The sequence below is a fragment of the Haliotis rufescens genome, unplaced genomic scaffold, assembly GCF_023055435.1.
Source record: "Haliotis rufescens isolate VD_foot unplaced genomic scaffold, xgHalRufe1.0.p SCAF_9, whole genome shotgun sequence".
NCBI lineage: Eukaryota > Metazoa > Mollusca > Gastropoda > Lepetellida > Haliotidae > Haliotis > Haliotis rufescens.
Window position 1 is genome coordinate 42,030,780 of NW_025964383.1, and position 19,421 is coordinate 42,050,200.

At 40.8% G+C, this 19,421-nt stretch overlaps 1 protein-coding gene and 1 long non-coding RNA gene across 7 annotated transcripts in view; one reads left to right on the top strand and one right to left on the bottom strand.

The window, feature by feature from the left end:
• The window catches only part of LOC124111074 (monocarboxylate transporter 14-like), a 29,310-nt gene extending 19,958 nt beyond the window's left edge, over positions 1–9,352 (top strand). Inside the window, exons 3-10 of one of the 6 annotated variants that reach the window (XM_048390680.1) lie at positions 1,717–1,779; positions 2,098–2,209; positions 3,547–3,608; positions 4,551–4,761; positions 5,352–5,495; positions 6,051–6,866; positions 7,974–8,024; positions 8,469–9,352. In XM_048390680.1, coding sequence (XP_048246637.1) covers positions 4,563–4,761; positions 5,352–5,495; positions 6,051–6,866; positions 7,974–8,024; positions 8,469–8,641 — 1,383 coding nt within the window. In that variant the 5' untranslated portion in view covers positions 1,717–1,779; positions 2,098–2,209; positions 3,547–3,608; positions 4,551–4,562 and the 3' untranslated portion in view covers positions 8,642–9,352. Of the gene's footprint in view, positions 1–1,716; positions 1,780–2,097; positions 2,210–3,546; positions 3,609–3,757; positions 3,986–4,550; positions 4,762–5,351; positions 5,496–6,050; positions 6,867–7,973; positions 8,025–8,468 lie in introns of those variants that run through there. The other 5 variants (XM_046470624.2, XM_046470631.2, XM_046470630.2 and 2 more) reach the window with 5 other exon arrangements.
• Positions 9,353–16,940: 7,588 nt separating this feature from the next.
• LOC124111041 lies at positions 16,941–18,045 on the bottom strand. The gene is made up of 3 exons (XR_007219582.1): positions 17,978–18,045; positions 17,735–17,785; positions 16,941–17,113 (listed from the first exon to the last, which is right to left on the bottom strand). It is a non-coding gene; the product is annotated as an uncharacterized LOC124111041 (long non-coding RNA).
• Between the last annotated feature and the right edge of the window lie 1,376 nt (positions 18,046–19,421).

The window sequence follows — 19,421 nt, forward strand, 5'->3', positions numbered from 1 at the left end:
AATCGTATTGACATATCTCAAAAATGACACGTGTGTATTGTATTGACACATCTCCAGCATGGCACGTGTGTGTATTGTATTGAGATCTCTAGCATGGCGCACGTGTGTGTATTGTATTGACATATCTCAAAAATGACACGTGTGTGAATCGTATTGACATATCTCAAAAATGACACGTGTGTGAATCGTATTGACATATCTCCAGCATGACACGTGTGTGAATCGTATTGAAATATCTCTAGCATGACACGTGTGTGAATCGTATAGACATATCTCTAGCATGACACGTTTTTGTGTATTGTATTGACATATATCTAAGATTGCATGTGTGTGTATTGTATTGACATATCTCTAGCATGGCACATGTGTGTATTGTATTGTCATATCTCAAGCATGGCACGTGTGTGTATTGTATTGCCATATCTCTAGCATGACACGTATGTATTAGTGTATTGAGACATCTCTAGTATGACACACGGTGGTATTGTATTGACACATCTCCAGCATGGCACGTGTGTGTATTGTATTGAGATCTCTAGCATGGCGCACGTGTGTGTATTGTATTGCCATATCTCTAGCATGACACGTATGTATAATGTATTGAGACATCTCTAGTATGACACACGTGTGTATTGTATTGACATATCTCTAAGATTGCATGTGTGTGTATTGTATTGACATATCTCTAGCATGGCACATTCGTATATTGTATTGTCATATCTCAAGCATGGCACGTGTGTGTACCTTATTGACATATCTCCAGCATGGCACGTGTGTGTATTGTATTGAGACATCTGTAGCATGGCGCACGTGTGTGTATTGTATTGCCATATCTCTAGCATGACACGTATGTATAGTATATTGAGACATCTCTAGTATGACACACGTGTGTGTATTGTATTGAGATCTCTAGAATGGCGCACGTGTGTGTATTGTATTGCCATATCTCTAGCATGACACGTATGTATATTGTATTGAGACATCTCTAGTATGACACACGTGTGTATTGTATTGACATATCTCTAAGATGGCATGTGTGTGTATTGTATTGACATATCTCTAGCATGGCACATGTGTGTATTGTATTGTCATATCTCAAGCATGGCACGTGTGTGTACCTTATTGACATATCTCCAGCATGGCACGTGTGTGTATTGTATTGAGATCTCTAGCATGGCACGTATGTGTATTGTATTGACATATCTCTAGGATGACACGTGTGTGCATTGTTTTGACATATCTCTACCATGGCACGTGTGTGTGTATTGTATTGACATATCTCTAGCATGACACGTGTGTGTATTATATTGAGACATCTCTACCATGACACATGTATGTATTTTATTGACATATCTCTAGCATGTCATGTGTATGGATCTTTTTGACATCTCTCTGTCATTTCGAATTAATGTATCTTACTGGTGTATCTCAGTCATGACGTATGTATGCATCTTAGTGGCATGTCTCAGTCATGACGTATCTATGCAACTCATTGACATGTCTCAGTCATGACGTATGTATGCATCTAAGTAACATGTCTCAGTCAGGACGTATGTATGCATCTTATTGACATGTCTCAGTCATGACGTATGTATGCATCTTAGTGACATGTCTCAGTCATGACGTATGTATGCATCTTATTGACATGTCTGTCATGACAAATGTATGCATCTTAGTGACATGGCGAATATATTGGCATATGTCTTTTGGGCACAGACAGATGTAAAGAGGATGATCCTGTGCGTGCAAGCCTGGCAATATCAGCAAAGTTATCTGAGTGTAAGTTAGCAAGTTTCCATAACCCCTATGCACTACCGGATCTAATAACGATGTATTTAGAAAGTCATAATCTGGTCTGCAGTTTTCATACTGCTAACGTATCATGGTGGCGTGCACCTTGCTCAACTAATTTGGTCCCAAATGTCTTCTGAATAAAACTTATATACAAAGTTGTCTATTTCATCGCCCAGTTTATATTTTTTGGCAGGCCGTAACATGTTAAAGATTGGCGACTTCATATCCCATTTCCGCTTCTCAATGACTGTGATAGCCTGGTCATGAAGAGATGTTTAAAGATAAACCTTGATTTTGTTTTAGGAAGTTTCTACAAGAGAAGAAGTGCACACTGATCTATCTATCCATATATCTTTGAAGGGATATCCTGGAATTACATCAGGTGTTTCTTTTGGAAACCTGCGGTGGCCATAAGGTACATGGAGTCTGATATTTCACTTACTTTTATCGTAGCCTTGTGCAAATTAAAACAATTTGTCACACACATATGTGAAAAACCAGATGTAAAAACAACCTAAAACATGGAAAATGTACTTTCAAGTAGCTATAGAATCGCTGAAATGTGAAGTGAAAATGTCAAAAACTAAAATGGAAATGTCCAAAACAAAAACGAAAAGGTCCAAAACTAAAATGAAAATGTCAAAAACAAAAATGAAAATGTCAAAAACAAAAGCGAAAATGTCAGAAACTAAAATGAAAATACAGAAAAGTATTTCCACGACAGTGATCATATTTCCACGACCGTGATCATATTTCCACGACCGTGATCATATTTCCACGACCGTGATCATATTTCCACCGCAGTGTAAATAGTTTTCACCGGTGTGGAAATATTATCACCGCGGTGGAAATATTAATACTTATTAAGCGAGGCAACTATACTGTACGCGCAAAACCCGTGAGCGCACATAACACTTGTTGATTTTATTCAGTTGATCATGTATTGCTACATTTCAGTGTTATTAAGCTCTATTTATCTCTACATTGTACATATTCAATGACATGCCGTCGGGCATGTGACTTTTGGTAGTTTAGATATAAAACATGTGGCCATATTATTTAACTAGCAATTTTATATTTAATATTTTTGTACTGTAAGGTTGTATTAAAGTAAAGCTCATCATTACGTTCTTCATAAACATCAAAGATCATGTAAGATTATTTTAGTTATTGGTAACACATATTGTACGTGTCTTACGAAGAGTCATCTTATTTATATTACAATACATTGTCCTTAATTGCGCTATATCACGTGTATTTTATTTTTCAACCAAATGTAAAATGTCTTCGTTTCATTGTTAAATGCAATTGTTTATTGTATGATACATTATCAGAAAGATTTATACTGTAACTGTTAATTCATAGTTTTCGGAATACTTTAATTGCTTTAGGTTGTACTTTGCTTTATGTTTTATTGTGATATAAAAATGACTGATGAGATACACGGACTAAAGACTGGCCACTAATAGATGCTTCTCTTGGTTGTTTTAAGGTATGCGGTCCCACGCTAATTCCCCGACAACAAATTCTAAGCATTATAACCAGCCCAGACCAAACGTAACTCTTTAAAGGTTATTATACAGGTCAGAAGGTTTATTATAGTAGTATAACTACAGCTGCTTTTGCAGTAGACATAAAAATCATTATGTACACTATCAGTAAATGACATTCTCACTTACAAAGAATATATCAGTGCTATCTAGTCTGGTGCAAAGTTCGCTTGTTCCATACATTATACCTCGTATATTCCAGATTCCAAGGAGGTCCCAGTCGTCTAAGGCGTCGCATTTGCCGTGCAGAGTTGCGCCCCTTGGGTACGTCAGTACCTATGATTGTGGGTTCGAATCCCGGTTCGCCCTGATTATGTTTCTAGGTTTGTCAGCACCATACCCGTGCTCGTGGGTTTCACCGAAGTTGTAAACGTCTAAGACCTGCATCACTTCGGGCTTTCCTCCCACATTAAGCTGACACGCCGTGATATAACTGGAATACTGTTAAAAGCGGCGTTTAACCCATCACACTCACTCACTTACTTTTTGGTTTCCATTCCCTGCAGGCCAGAAAGTTTCACCACATTGGTTGGGGACATTGATACGTATAGTGTATGTGGGATTGCCTCCTTCCTAGTGTTTCCTAATGTTTGGATAACACCGAATGGATCTGTATTTGAAAGGAGGAGCCACACAGCCTTGTAAGTTTTTCTATCTTTGAGTAATCCTTGAACATGTTATGTTTTTCTAGGATGGAGGACAGGCCGTATATATGCACAGTACTTACCTAGAATGGCAAGCATTTGCCTCTTGGCATATCTTCAGGTTATTATGTGATATCCTTGACGTATATGGTGTAGTATTTGGGATGTGTCTTTTGACATATTGCTATTCTAAAACCTATCACACTTCGTGTTTATCAATGACATCACGTGGATATTCCGGTTAAGAATATAGACGCCTTCCACATGATCAGGTTTGTCGTAAGAGATCAACACGCTATGAAATATGAACTGAACTTTGATATAAACTTTCACTACAGTCTTCAGTCTTGCTTGTTTTCTGAATTGGCGATAGGGCCTATAGATCTATCTACTATAGAGAAGAACAGTGGTCCTATTGATTGCGTGCCATCGTATACCATGTGTGTGGATCGATCCCATCTCTGGATTGTTGCCATGACTGAATTATCTAAAGACACACAATTGGGTTATTGCTAGGGGTGGCTTTACACAGCAAGTTAACAAATCGTATTCATATTTTCAGCAATAACTTGGTATGGAGAGTACATCGAAGAACATCGACGGAGGCTGGGCGTGGGTCATCCTGACCTGTGGCTTCTTCTGTATGTTTCTGAATGGCTTCATGTGCTATTCTGTGGGAGTCATCACTGAAGCATTGCTGGAAGAATTTGAAGGAGATCTTGCTGTTACTGCTGCCGTTGGAACATCTATTATCGGAATCGAAAATTTGTTAGGCGAGTTCAATCATGCAAATACTATTTTCAGATCTGTGACATTAATGTAGCTCTCATCACATTATATACGCAGCTGTTCATAACATTCCCCAAATACATACAGTATTTAAGATTAGAAGAATACTTCCCCAATACTTCAAAACAAAGCCGTACTGTTGGCACTGAACGCGTACAAATAATACCAGTTCTGTAAGGGGCACTGGCGACTCAGTCGTCTAATGTCCCACTATTCGCTACGGTGTTAAACCCAACTCACTCACTCACTCACCAACACAGTAGCCAACGTGAAATCACCCATCAATCACAAGCGGTTGCATGGCCGAGTTAATTCTTCTTTGACCAGTATTACTACCAACCATAAGCCAAAAACGGTACGGTGCAGGTCGCAGACGTCTTTCGTAAAAATATTGGAGCATAAATATGTTATATATTACATAACTTGGGCGACACTGGGAGTCAAATCGACGATAAGACCAATGTGCTACGATTTCAGGTCTACCTGTCTGAATACACTATTTTTCTTTCACATAATAGGGTTTCGTAAGCACCTGTGTGTATGTATATTTTAAACATTTTTTTATTCGTTTCAGGACCTTTCATTGGCATAGGCATTAATATATTCGGATGTCGCAGTTGTACAGTATTTGGAGGTGTCATTGCGATGCTTGGACTCCTAGGTGCATCATTTTCAAAGAATCTATCATCAATGATGGGTACCTTTGGCATTGTGGGTGGTATGTACTTTTGTCATTTACTTTGTATAATGGGACAAATAGCTAGCAAGAGGAGTTATTTATACATTTTCTACTTTATGTTTCAGTTATGGCGAAGGATTAGAATCATAGTTACTGGTTACTTTATAAGAATAGGATTCCTCCCATTGTCCAATGCTCTTTTTGTTCGAATTTAAAGGTTTTCATTGTATAAGGAAAAGTGTCATCTATATGTCTGACGCCTTCATCTTTGTTGATTCACATATAAGTGTCGACTATATCCTAGCATGTGTTCATGAATCACTATCATCTTGTGACGATACGAGTTACCAGATCTTCGCGAAAAGGTGAATGGCTCTTGTCCCACCGATGGCACCCATAACATACAAAGTAAATTGTTCACATGAAAAAAAAACCCAGAAACATTTGGTAAAAATAAAAAAAAACACTCGATCATCAGACATGATCAGACAAGAAATTCAAGCTACAAAGAATGCATAGTTTGTTGAAGGACCCCAGGTTGATTTCGTATATTCCTGTTCCATAGTAAACTTTGAATCAATATCTTTTCTTTAGGTATCGGATATGGGTTTGGCTTTCTACCAGGGAACGTGATGGTCGGTTTGTATTTTAAGAAACTGCGCCCAATAGCAGCTGGAATAACGATGGCAGGAGCAGGTCTCGGGATGTTTGTTGGTCCGCCTGTCATTCGCTACCTCATCGACATGTACAGCCTTCAGGGAGCCTTACTTGTCGTCGCAGGGATTGCCCTTCATTTCTCCATATTCGGATGTCTAATGAGACCCTTGGAAGAAAATCACAATAAATCAAAATCAACAAGCAGTCAACGTTTAGAATCTCAGTCATGTATGCTTCTTTTGACAAAAATGTGGACAAAATCGAAGGAACGAATGGGTGGCAGATGTTCCTCTAGGATATGGAAGAACTATGGCTTCTTGTTATACGTCCTCAGCATCTTTGGATGGAATTGTGCAGAGTCAGCAGTTTTGTTGCATCTTCCAAACTATTGTATACAACAGGGTTCATCAAAACAAGAAGCAGCTTTCTTGTTCACGATTATGGGCGTCACTAACGTGTTATCCAGACTCTTTACTGGGTTCGCGGCCAATGACGAACGTGTGAGTAGCTTGATTCTCCACATGGGACAAATGGGTGTGGCGTCCCTCTTCACATCACTCTTCCCTCTGTACTCTCACGCGTACAGTGGGCAGGTTATGTTTGCTGCTGCGACGGGGATGTACATAGGGGGAGTAAATACTCTCTTCACGCCAATACTGTTTCTGTTGTTGGATAAAGAGGATCTAGCGTTAGGATTTGGGATGGTGTACTGCACTGCTGGAATCGGATACATGACTGGTCCTCCTGTTGCAGGTAATGGCTATTTTGTGATGTATCGTGCTGAAATATTATCGCCACAAGTATACCCCCAAAGAACACTCTTTATCTATCACATATTGGCTAGGGTGGGTAATGGGGCCTCTAAATAGTGGCAGCAAAAGGTGCAATGTCAGCCCTTTGACGATTTACAAAGTTTTGGGTTTCTTCTTTATAGACGAGGCATTTCTTGCAAGGTAACAATCTCATGAAAATCCTTTGTTCCCACAGTATACCTCTGTGCATTAGGATATGCTTGAAAGACAATTGTGCCACTTTGGGCTAATGTGTGTGAACTATAAACACAGAACAGAAACAAGTACTGCTCTCAGAGAGTGTACTTGTACCAAGCTCAACACAAACGTCTTAACATTGGTTTCTGACATCACTTCAAGTGTTGTCTCCATCCCACATGGGTCAATGGGGCACATTAGAACTGTTTGTTCATATAAACCTTAAAAAGAGTCCTATAAAGCATTAAGAAGAGATAGGCATCAGACAAATTGCTTAAATGTGAAATTAATGTACACAAAAGGCTCCTTCTCTGGAAACAAAAAGTAATTTATGGCACCATTTTTCCATCTCTGTCTTCACAAGTCCCCATTGCAGACACTATGCAGAAAGTCGAAAAGCATGGAGTAAGGGCTGTTACCCTGGAATGAAATAGTTTACGGGACCAATTTCCAAACTCAGTCTTGACAAGTATCTCTTAGATAAGCATGCAAACTTTTATTCATGTAATTTTAGTAATTTCTGAGAAAACTTGTCACCATTGCGCGTAGTGTGTAACAAAGTTGAAATGAATGGAGCAAGGGCCGTAACTCTGTAAAAAATAATTTAAGACACCAATTTCCGAACTCATCTAAGATTAAACCAGTAACATCAGTGTATAAATTTTCTTTTTTTCTAACTTAAATAGTTTTTGAGAAAATTTGTCCCCTTTGGGAAGCGGATGGACGGACGGAAAGACGTATTTCAATAGATACAATGAGACTATCTGAAGTACTCTGTATGCAGTTAGATTCTTACAAGCGCACGTAAAATCCGAAACATGGCGAAAAAGCAACTTCAGCATCTGAGGCATAACATTTTCTTTTTATCCAGGTGCCATAGTTGACAGCGGAGCGACGTATACACAAAGCTATTTGTTTGCATGTACGTACAGGCTAAGGTCAACGCTGGGCGAATCCACGCAACGTTCCGTGAAACCGTTTTTGGTTTGCTTGGAATAGAATGTTGTTGGTGTGATTAAGTCTTCCACCTACCAGTTCGCGCAACGTTGAGCGGACTCGTCCAGTTGCCCCAGCCGGGGTACATTTCTGTATCCGTATATTGGCCACAGTACATTTCTATAGCTGTCGTCAGGATAATGACCCTTTCAGCCCCATTGATAGCTCCTAGTGTCTCGTAAGTTTTTCTCATAAAGAATTCGAACTCAGAAGAATAAATTTCACGTACTCATTTCCATTTTTATGACATTTAAAAAAAGTCAAACATTTGTTTTAAAATCGTGAACATCTTATAAAATTGATTTCCTCTTTTGACTGAATGATCACAAGATTTCTGACTAAACGTCTTCATACTTTTTCTCAATTCCAGCATCCATGTTCCTGCTATCAAGCGTGCTGATCATGCTCATTCCAATTGCTCAAAGTGTGGACAACAAACTGATTTCAAATATGAACCAAGACATTTCCGTGAATATAGAGGAAGAGGTGAATGAGGGGTCTAGATGGTTGCCAGAACAGGATGGGTCTTGTGGTAGTTCGTAGATGAAGGACATACTGATACCTGCTTGGAAAGACCATCCAGTGAGAGTGATTGAGGACAGAAACTAGATGCTATTGATTTAAACGAAGCCATATTACCAGTTTGGCGAAGTGATTGAGAACAGAAGTTAGATGTTAGTGCTGAAGACGAAGCCATATCACCTGTTTGGCGAAGTGATTGAGAACAGAAGTTAGATGTTAGTGCTGAAGACGAAGCCATATCACCTGTTTGGCAAAGTGATTGAGAACAGAAGCTAGATGCTAGTGATGAAGACGAAACCATATCATCTGGTTGGCGAAGTGATTGAGAACAGAAGCTAGATGCTAGTGATGAAGACGAAGCCATATCAAAGTGATTGCGAACAGAAGTTAGATATTAGTGCTGAATATAAAGCCATATTGATACCTGTTTGGTAAGAACATTCAGTGATGATGAGAGACTGAGAACAGAGGCAAATTGTTTGACGTTTGTTTGTTGTTTAACGCCGCACTGAGCAATATCCCAGCTATATGACGGCGGTCTGTGAATAATCGTTAAGGGACCAGACAACCCAGTGATTGACATAATGAGCATCGAGCTACCACTGCCAGCAACTGGCCAGCGAGCCTGACCACCTGATCCCATTAGTAGCCTCTTTCGACAAACATTCACATTGCCACATACCTCCAGATGGATGCATAAGGATACAAAATAAAACACAACAGTTTTTGGAACATGCACGTGCATCAGTGATATATTGGCAAACTCATTTTTTAATGGGTACCCGTAAAAATACACGTGCAATAATGGCATACATTACACTGGATCGTTGCCCAAATATCACCGGTAATGCAAAATCATAAAATATATCTAACTTTTAACTGTACAAGATGAGGGTGACATATGGATGAGGCAAATGGGTGCCATCTGCTTCAAGATTGCAAGCAACTTGAACAAGTGCAACCGCCGACAGACTGTTTTTGACGTTACAGACAGACTGGCAGAACATGGGTCTGGGCAAGATCAGTCAGACCACGGGTGTTGGACTCCACAGGGTGACCCTAAGGGATACAATAGGACGTCTAAGGCACCGCGATTCGCTGTGCAGAGTTGGGTCCCTTGGGCACGCCAGAAACCTAGGATTGTGGGTTCGAATCCCGGTTCGCCCCGATTATGTTTCTAGGTTTGTCAGCACCATACCCGTGCCCGTGGGTTTCACCGAAGTGGTAAACGTCTGAGACCTGCATCACTTCGGGCTTTCCTCCCGCATCAAGCTGACACGCCGTGATATAACTGGAATATTGTTAAAAGCGGCGTTAAATCCAACTCACTCACTCACTCACTCACTCTTTTGCCCGGCAGTTTATGTAGCAATTGACCAAACATGTTGTCATCAATCGAGGTGAAGCTTATTGGAGGAATTATCAAAAGGTATAATCACACACAATTGATAGACCTCATTGCCATTGCCGCAACAAGTACACCTTATATCAAAGATGAATACACATCGGCAGCAAGTTGCTGAAGTGTTGTCACGTGACCATTGTTGACACGTGAAAAGTGAGAAATGAGTAATACGGAATAAGATTATGTTAGTGAATCTACTATTACATGTTATAGTTGGGCCATGAGTATACAACGATGCCGATCCAGACGGTTGGTTTGTTTGTTTGTTTGTTTGTTTGTTGTTTAACGCCGCACTCAGCAATATTCCAGCTATATGACGGCGGTCTGTAAATAATCGAGTCTGGAACAGACAATCCAGTGATCGATATCATGAGCATCAATCGACGCATTTGGGATACGATGACATGCATGAACCAAGTCAGCGAGCCTGACCACCCGATCCCGTTAGTCGCCTTTTACGACAAGCATAGTCACCTTTAACGGCAAGCATGGGTTGCTGAAGACTTATTCTACCCCGGAATCTTCACGGGTCCGATCCAGACAGCGACAGTGAGACACATAATACGGCTGAGTGGTCCCCCCTTCCCCACCAGGAGCCGTATGTCTTGAAGTCGAGTGATGGATCCGGACTTGGTAACAATCTCTCAAAACATGATGTTTGGTTTTTGAAACTTCACTGTACTGGTTGTCTCCAACTCCTAATCAGTTGAACATGCTTCCAGGTCTCCACGAGTTCGACAAAGCGAGGTTCGAATGTGTAGGTGCAAAAAGGAATTTCTCGAGTCGTTTTCGGGTACCACAGGTATCCTTAAGTTAGTGGAGTATGATGTTGATAAGATATATGACCCTTGTATCGACAATTTGACAATAACGAGTACCGTAATGTTAGTGAAAGCATATGCAATTTTCCAAGCATGTGTAAAACCCCCAATTGCGTGGATCGATGCTCGTGATATCAATCACTGGATTGTCTGGGCCAGACTCGATTGTTTACTGACCGCAGTCATATTGCTGGAATAATGCTGAGTGCGGCGTAAAACAACAAACCAACCAACTAGAATGCTTAACATCATCTGGGAACAGATTCAAAAGGCGTGAAGTATCTGGAAGAAAGGACTTACTGCACAGCGATGTCTTGCAAAGTGACCGCCTCCGTGGTCTAGTGGTAGAGCGTCCGCCCGGAGAGCGGAAGGTCCGGGGTTCGATCCCCGACCGCGTCATACCAAAAGACGTTAAAAGATGGTACTTGTTGTTACCCTGTCTGGCGCTCGGCATTAAGGGGTTAAAACAAGGACTGGTCGGCTCGGAGTCAGTATACTGTGTCTGAGTGGGGTATTCATGTTAAACTGCGGCATGGTATCTCAGTGAGCTAGCACTATAAATCGGCATCAGTCCGGACTAGTACAAGCAGCCACACAAACACACACACGTACATGCACGTCTCTATATAAGTGCAATAATCTTGGACGCGACGTTAAACCCCATTTCACCTCACCTCACATCTTGCAAAGTATTTCTTGTAAATGCATACTATGTGTAATGATGTCTATCTGACGTGGGACAAGATTACATAGATATTTTGAGGCAGTATTGTTCATCATTTATTTTTTGCAATATAAACATAGTTTTTTTTATTTCTCTTACGTTCTTAAGAGGCTGTAGACCTTTCTACACATAAATTACTATGGTTTATACCCCAATGTTGGTCTTAAGGTGAGGTGAAATGGGGTTTAACGTCGCGTCCAAGATTATTGCACTTATATAGCGACGTGCATGCTTGGGTGTGTGTGTGGCTGCTTGTACTAGACCGGACGCTGCCGATTTAAAGAGCTAGCTCACTGGGATACCATGCCGCAGTTTAACATGAATACCCAACGCAGACACAGTATACTGACTCCGAGCCGACCATTCCTTGTTTTAGCCCCATAATGCCGAGCGCCAGATAGGGTAACAACAAGTACCATCTTTTAACGTCTATTGGTATGACGCGGCCGGGGATCGAACTCCGGACCTTCCGCTCTCCGGGCGGACGCTCTACCTCTAGACCACGGAGGCGGTCCTGGTCTTAAGGCATCAAGATGAAATCAAAGACTATTTCCTGTTGTCGTGTACAATAATCCGATATTTTAGAGATATGATCGATTACCAAAAAATAAGATAAATACTTTATTTCTAGCATTTTCCTGGTCCAGCGTTATTCTTAACTTCTCAAGCAATTACACAGAGGACCAGTTTTCTTAAAAACATTACTGATATGTTCATACTTATGGGCGTCTTCTTACTCCTAAATGTTTATAGGATGCTATATCACTAGACAAACGATCTTCATGACCAGGTGGACGCTTGCTTGAATGGATATAGATGTTATCGCCATGGAGACATGTTTCAAGTACAGGTGTCACGAGTGAATCATGGAATGCATCTTTATTAGGGGTCTGGGAAGATTCCGGGTAGAATTCGTCTTCTGCAACCCATGCTTGCCGTAAAAGGCGACTATGCTTGCCGTAAAAGGCGACTATGCTTGCAGTAAAAGGCGACTATGCTTGCCGTAAAAGGTGACTATGCTTGCCGTAAAAGGTGACTATGCTTGCCGTAAAAGGCGACTATGCTTGCCGTAAAAGGTGACTATGCTTGCCGTAAAAGGTGACTATGCTTGCCGTAAAAGGCGACTATGCTTGCCGTAAAAGGTGACTATGCTTGCCGTAAAAGGTGACTATGCTTGCCGTAAAAAGGTGACTATGCTTGCCGTAAAAGGCGACTATGCTTGCCGTAAAAGGCGACTATGCTTGCCGTAAAAGGCGACAATGCTTGCCGTAAAAGGCGACTATGCTTGCCGTAAAAGGTGACAATGCTTGCCGTAAAAGGCGACTATGCTTGCCGTAAAAGGCGACTATGCTTGCCGTAAAAGGTGACTATGCTTGCCGTAAAAGGCGACAATGCTTGCCGTAAAAGGCGACTATGCTTGCCGTAAAAGGTGACTATGCTTGCCGTAAAAGGTGACTATGCTTGCCGTAAAAGGCGACTATGCTTGCCGTAAAAGGTGGCTATGCTTGCCGTAAAAGGTGACAATGCTTGCCGTAAAAGGCGACAATGCTTGCCGTAAAAGGCGACTATGCTTGCCGTAAAAGGCGACTATGCTTGCCGTAAAAGGTGACTATGCTTGCCGTAAAAGGCGACTATGCTTGCCGTAAAAGGCGACTATGCTTGCCGTAAAAGGCGACTATGCTTGCCGTAAAAGGTGACTATGCTTGCCGTAAAAGGTGACTATGCTTGCCGTAAAAGGTGACTATGCTTGCCGTAAAAGGTGACTATGCTTGCCGTAAAAGGCGACTATGCTTGCCGTAAAAGGTGACTATGCTTGCTGCCGTAAAAGGTGACTATGCTTGCCGTAAAAGGTGACTATGCTTGCCGTAAAAGGTGACTATGCTTGCAGCTGACTACGATGATCCGACTTCACATGAACATGAACATTTTTGTTGTGATACCTTGAATCACGTGCAAACAGAAGGTGACGAAACTTGGAAGAAACATATTTCTCAAAAGTTTTGGCTTCTGAAGTTTGAAGGCATGATCTTCAATAAAACATACTTCATTGTAATCTTCACCATTATCAAAATTAAAATTGACTGGTTTTTTGTATTTAGGATCGTAGTTGTTTAATGAAGAATGTTTAGCTACAGTTTGACCTATTCAATTTGCGACGTCAGATTTATCTTTTAACATGTCATGACCATCTTTGAGATGTTGAATACTGGAAAAATAATTATAACCCTGACCTTTATTTCTTTGAATCAAATGCCACACCTTCACACAGGTGTACATGAATTGAATTTGGATACATACCTTGACATTATTTAACTATAGGGTGTCAGCGGAAATACGTTTCTGCCGTTCGCGTATACTTTCTAACCTGTTTGCAATCATCGCTAAACCATAGTTTACGAATGTGTGGATTTACAGATATACTTTTCAGAGTTGTGAATACCTGAACAGGGTCCTGGATATTTCTGAAAGTATCATGTTTCATTGTTTCAAATCAAAGCGTAATGGCCAATTTGCTTGATTACAATTGGAACCTTGTTGTATGAGGCTCACCAGATGGGTTAACAGCTCATAGTACTGTGAGGAAATGGTCACTTCCACATAGGTTTTTTGTTTGTTTGCGGGTTAACGCCGCACCCAGCACCGTGCGAGCTACATGACGGCGGTCTGTAAATGATCGAGTCTTGACCAGACTATGGAATCATAAAAGGATAGCACTATACATAACAATACATGATAAAAAAGGGCTATAGATCGCCAGCCTCTGAAGGTAGATCACCATACTGGGGACCATGTGAATCACTGGATTGTCTGGTCCAGACTCGATTATTTACAGACCGTCGTCATATAGCTGGAACATTGCTGAGTGCGGCGTAAAACAACAAACCAACCAACCAACTAATACAGTACCTTTGCTACCTGCATGGACCCCAGCAGGATTTACATCATCCCTTCTGATTTGGGTTATTATTAACACATTATTCTACGATTAAAGGACGTTATGAGAATAAATCTACTTTGAACGACCTGGTCTTAGATACCCTATCCAGTGGACAATCATTTTACACTACTTCAACCGCCTTCGAGGATACAGCCACTAACAATCTAAGTTATAACATTTATTCTGCCAATTATAAAATATCCTGTATTTTATGAACAATATATTAATCAAAATCAAAATTCGATTTCTTTCAACAAAAAAACCAACTAAATGAGAACTTGTATTCAAAAGATCCTTTATAGATAAAACTTTGAAATAGGTATCCCTTGTGAAGAAAAAATCGACACAGTCAAGATTCTTTCATCTTTCATCACAAGGGACACAGGACGGAGGATCCTCACCTTGCACAAACTACTTGTGTGTATATCTTGTTTGTGTGATGCTTAACCCCGCACTCAGCACTATTCCGGCGATATGACGGCGGTCTGTAAATAATCGAGTCTGGACCAGATAATCCAGTGATTGACATCATGAGCATCGATCCACGCATTGGGAAATAATGACAAGAATAGTCGCCTTTAAGGTCAAGCATAGGTCGCTGAAGAGTTATTGTACCCCGGATCTTCACGGGTATATCTTGAACGGCCAACACAACGTCATTAAATAAGTAGTCAGTGAAATTATTATTGTAAATGTAAATATTTATCGGGATTGACTTCAATATGTATTGGCGTTTTTTACGCGGACTCTCGCAACATATTACTTCCGAGCTGGCCATGTGATGATGGTTTGGATGCGAGACAAAGGCAAAAGAGTTGCATCAGCCGGAACTGTTATTGACCATGACGATGGGACGGACCTACACTGGTCTTCCATGTGCCTTTAGAACCGGAGAAGCTGCTATCCATTCAGCAATATTATCTTCTAGAGATAATATGGTATTTGTGTACGTGGAATTAAAAAATGGATATGTTTGAGAGAATATTTGATACATCTTTAATACACCTAAATTAGCAGAGACTCCTGCAAACATGAATTAAAATGGGACAAGTTAGTAATTTAATATTATGGTGTCCAATTGTATAGTGGTAAACCCAAGAAGAAAGTAATTCAGAGCAATAGCGATCACTTCATGGCAGCCATTGCCATTACCAGCCTGGCCTGAGAACAAATAGTATTGTTCGTAGATGTAAACATGAAAACAATTAGTTTGCTTTCATTCATAAAAGCTGGTAAAAACATGCTCATATTTCATATTTCAATATTCAATTAGATTAATTTCATCTCATAATGGAGAAATAATGATGTGTAGTACACCCTTGGAATACTCTAGAAGCAAGAAGGTAATACGAAGCTATTTATATCTTCTTCCTAGATGTGACTCTAAAAAGTCATTCACTCACTAACTCTTCTTCATAGCATTTATTAACAGGCCATTAAAAGTCGGAAACTCTCGCAACGAAGAGAATCTCGCGAGATTGCCCAGAAGCCCTTCTTCGTCAAGGCCTGAGACCTGATAAGAGGTCGAGGACAAGACAATGGGATAATCGGCGCATTTAACGCTCGAATCTGCAAAAGTAAGTGTTGTGACGAACGACCACGTGGATGGTCAGAACATGGCTGATTCAAGTTTAAAGTCTCGACCAGAGCCTTGACCGTCCTCCGGCCGTAAAAGAAATAGGAAAAGCGTGCGACTCTTGCCCGATTCTCAATTCCTAGGCTCTGATGTCTGGTGATAATTCGGATAGCTTGACATAGTAATACTGGCATAACCACCTTTGTAAAGGGTCAATCGATAGTATTCATGACAAACATCTCAATTCACATCAAATTATCGTATTGCTTGTCACACAGAGAAGGTACCAGAGTGTTTCCTGGTATGACTGGTTCGTTTGTTGTTTAACGCAGTCACCTTTTACGGCAAGCATAGGTTGCTGAAGTTTCAACCTATTCTACTCCGGAATCTTCAAGGGTATGAAACTATGCATTATTATTTCAGATTTTAGTTAAAATAAATTTGACAGTATAGGAATAAGGAATAATAATACACCATCACTTTTAGTTTATTCTGTCAATATGCTGTCAAATTGATTTTAACGTAAATCTGTGATAATATAGTACTGTCCTTTGGCGACATGTTTTATACAGTATAACTATATTTATTGTGAATGTATATATTTATCTCGTCACAATATGGCTGAAATATTGCCGCTTAGACTTTCACTTCACTCACATTATAGTCATATTAGTCATTGACATATATAGGGGCGGTGGGGTAGTCTAGTGGTTAAAGCGTTCCCTCGTCACGCCGAAGTCTCGGGTTCGATTCCCCACATGGGTAAATGTGTGAAGCCCATTTGTGGTGTCCCCCGCCGTGATATTGCTGGAATATTGTTAAAAGCGGCATACAACCATAGTCACTCACTCATCGACAAATATCAACTGGAACTTGTCAACCCATACATCACACATGTTTCCTCCCCAGTCTCCTCTGCCAACTTTGTTGCAGACATCTTCTGGTTTAACGTCGAGACAGTGTGTACATCCCTGTTGTGGACCAGTGGTATGACCATAATGATTACACTAGACAGCAGGAACATAGATGCTGCAAGTAAAACAACGACAGAGATGGAGGCCTGTATTTGCAACTATTACGGTGTTGGTTAACAATTGTTGGACCATTGTCGAAATTAGAGATACGTGAATGATAGAGATTTGCAGTTGACATGGCAAAATTTGGTCCAGATGTAACATTTATTTTTCATTTTGATCACAGTGAGTGAGTTGGGTTTTACGAGTTGAGCAATATTTCAGCGACATCACAGCGGGGGAACACCAGAAATGGGTTTCACGCCATTCCAATTTAAGTAGATATATGGTATAGCTTCAGGGAAAATGATAGGGGCTTGCATGACAAAATGGAGTGTTACTTACTGCGGAGTATATTTTGACAGAGGGAGATGAAAAAGGGAAGACATTTACACATAACCTGTACTTTGTGCCGTATGTGTTTACATACCTGCAAACGGAGTCAGTATACTGTGTCTGAGTGGGGTATTCATGTTAAACTGCGGCATGGTATCTCAGTGGGCTAGCACTATAAAATCGGCATCAGTCCGTTCTAGTACAAGCAGACACACACACAAATGCATGCACGTCGCTATATAAGTGCAATAATCTTGGACGCGACGTTAAACCCAATTTCACCTCACCTCACCTCACATACCTGCAAAAAGATAAGTTTCTGTATACGTTGCTCCACCATCAACTATAGCTCCTAAATAGAAAGACAAAGGTTATCTGGTTGAAAGATACTTGATTTAACTGAACTTAATATTGAAGTTGTAGTCACAAAGTTTGGGTTACATGAACGTTTGTGGTGCAGCGTAATTGATTATAATTCATCCCTTCCTGAAGACAGGGGATGGGGTGGTGCTTCGTTATGTTCTAGGAGTATATTTATCTTTACCTGCAATAGAAGGGCCAGACATGTATCCAATTCCAACTGAGAAATACACCATTCCAAATGCTAATGCCAGATCCTCTTGATCCACTAGCTGAAACACGATTGGTGTAAAAAGAGTGTTTGGTCCTCCTATATACATCCCCAAAGCAGCAACATACATGACCTGTCCACCGTATGTGTGAGAGTACAGAGGGAAGAGTGATGTGAACAGTGCAGCCACGCCCAAAAGACCCATGTGGAGAATCAAGCTACTCACACCTTCGTCATTGGCCGCGAACCCAGTAAAGAGTCTGGATAACACGTTAGTGACGCCCATAATCGTAAACAAGAAAGCTGCTTCTTGTTTTGATGAACCCTGTTGTATACAATAGTTTGGAAGATGCAGCAAAACTGCTGACTCTGCACAATTCCATCCGTATATGCTGAAGATGTACATCAAAAAGCCATAGTTCTTCCACACACCGGAGGAGCATCTGCCACCCATCCGGGTCTTCATTTTATCCAATAACCTTTTCCTGAAAGATATGCATGTTATAGCTTCCCCTGAAAGTCTTTTGTCCTTTTTAAGAGGTCTCATCAGACAACCACATACACAGAAATGAAGGGCAATCCCTGCGAGGACGAGAAAGGCTCCCTGAAGGCTGTACTTGTCAATGAGGTAGCGAACGAGAGGCGGACCAACAAACATTCCGAGACCTGCTCCTGCCATCGTTATTCCAGCTGCTATTGGGCGCAGTTTCTCAAAATACAAACCGACCATCACATTCGCTGGTAGAAACCAAAGCCGTATCCGATACCTAAGAAAATTAACAGTGTAAGGAAACTCAGAAGCACCAACATGATGCGTGGCATATGTATTTAAATCAGATAATTAAGTTTCACGAATTAATATGATCTAACATAATATTCTAATCTAATTTCGTGTCTACTGATACATCTGCAGCGCAGCCACACCACCTAGTAAACGTCTACATATAGTTTCGTTTTATTGTTTGAAAGAAAATGCGATTTCTAGGGAAACCAACTTGTCATCATGATGCGAAGCACATCTATACCAAAGGTTGTCTTTTCACATTGGATATTTGTTTTGATATATTACATTGAGACATTGAGTGCATTGCAGATTGGTTTATGACAGCAAGTATCTAGGGTCACAATTGACGCCGCAAGGTTCTTTGCAGAGTTATGTATCTTTGGCGTTCAAATCCTAGATCCGCCTCTATTTTGAAGTCTGAAAGTTCTCATTTCCGTCATCATGGGTTTCGCGAAAGGGTTTGTTTGTTTGTTAGTTGTTTAACGCCGCACGCAGCAATATTCCAGCTATATGACGGCGGTCTGTAAATAATCGAGTCTGGACCAGACAATCCAGTGATTGGTATCATGAGCATCGACACACGCAATTGGGATCGATGACATCCATCAGCGAGCCTGACCACCCGAGACCGTT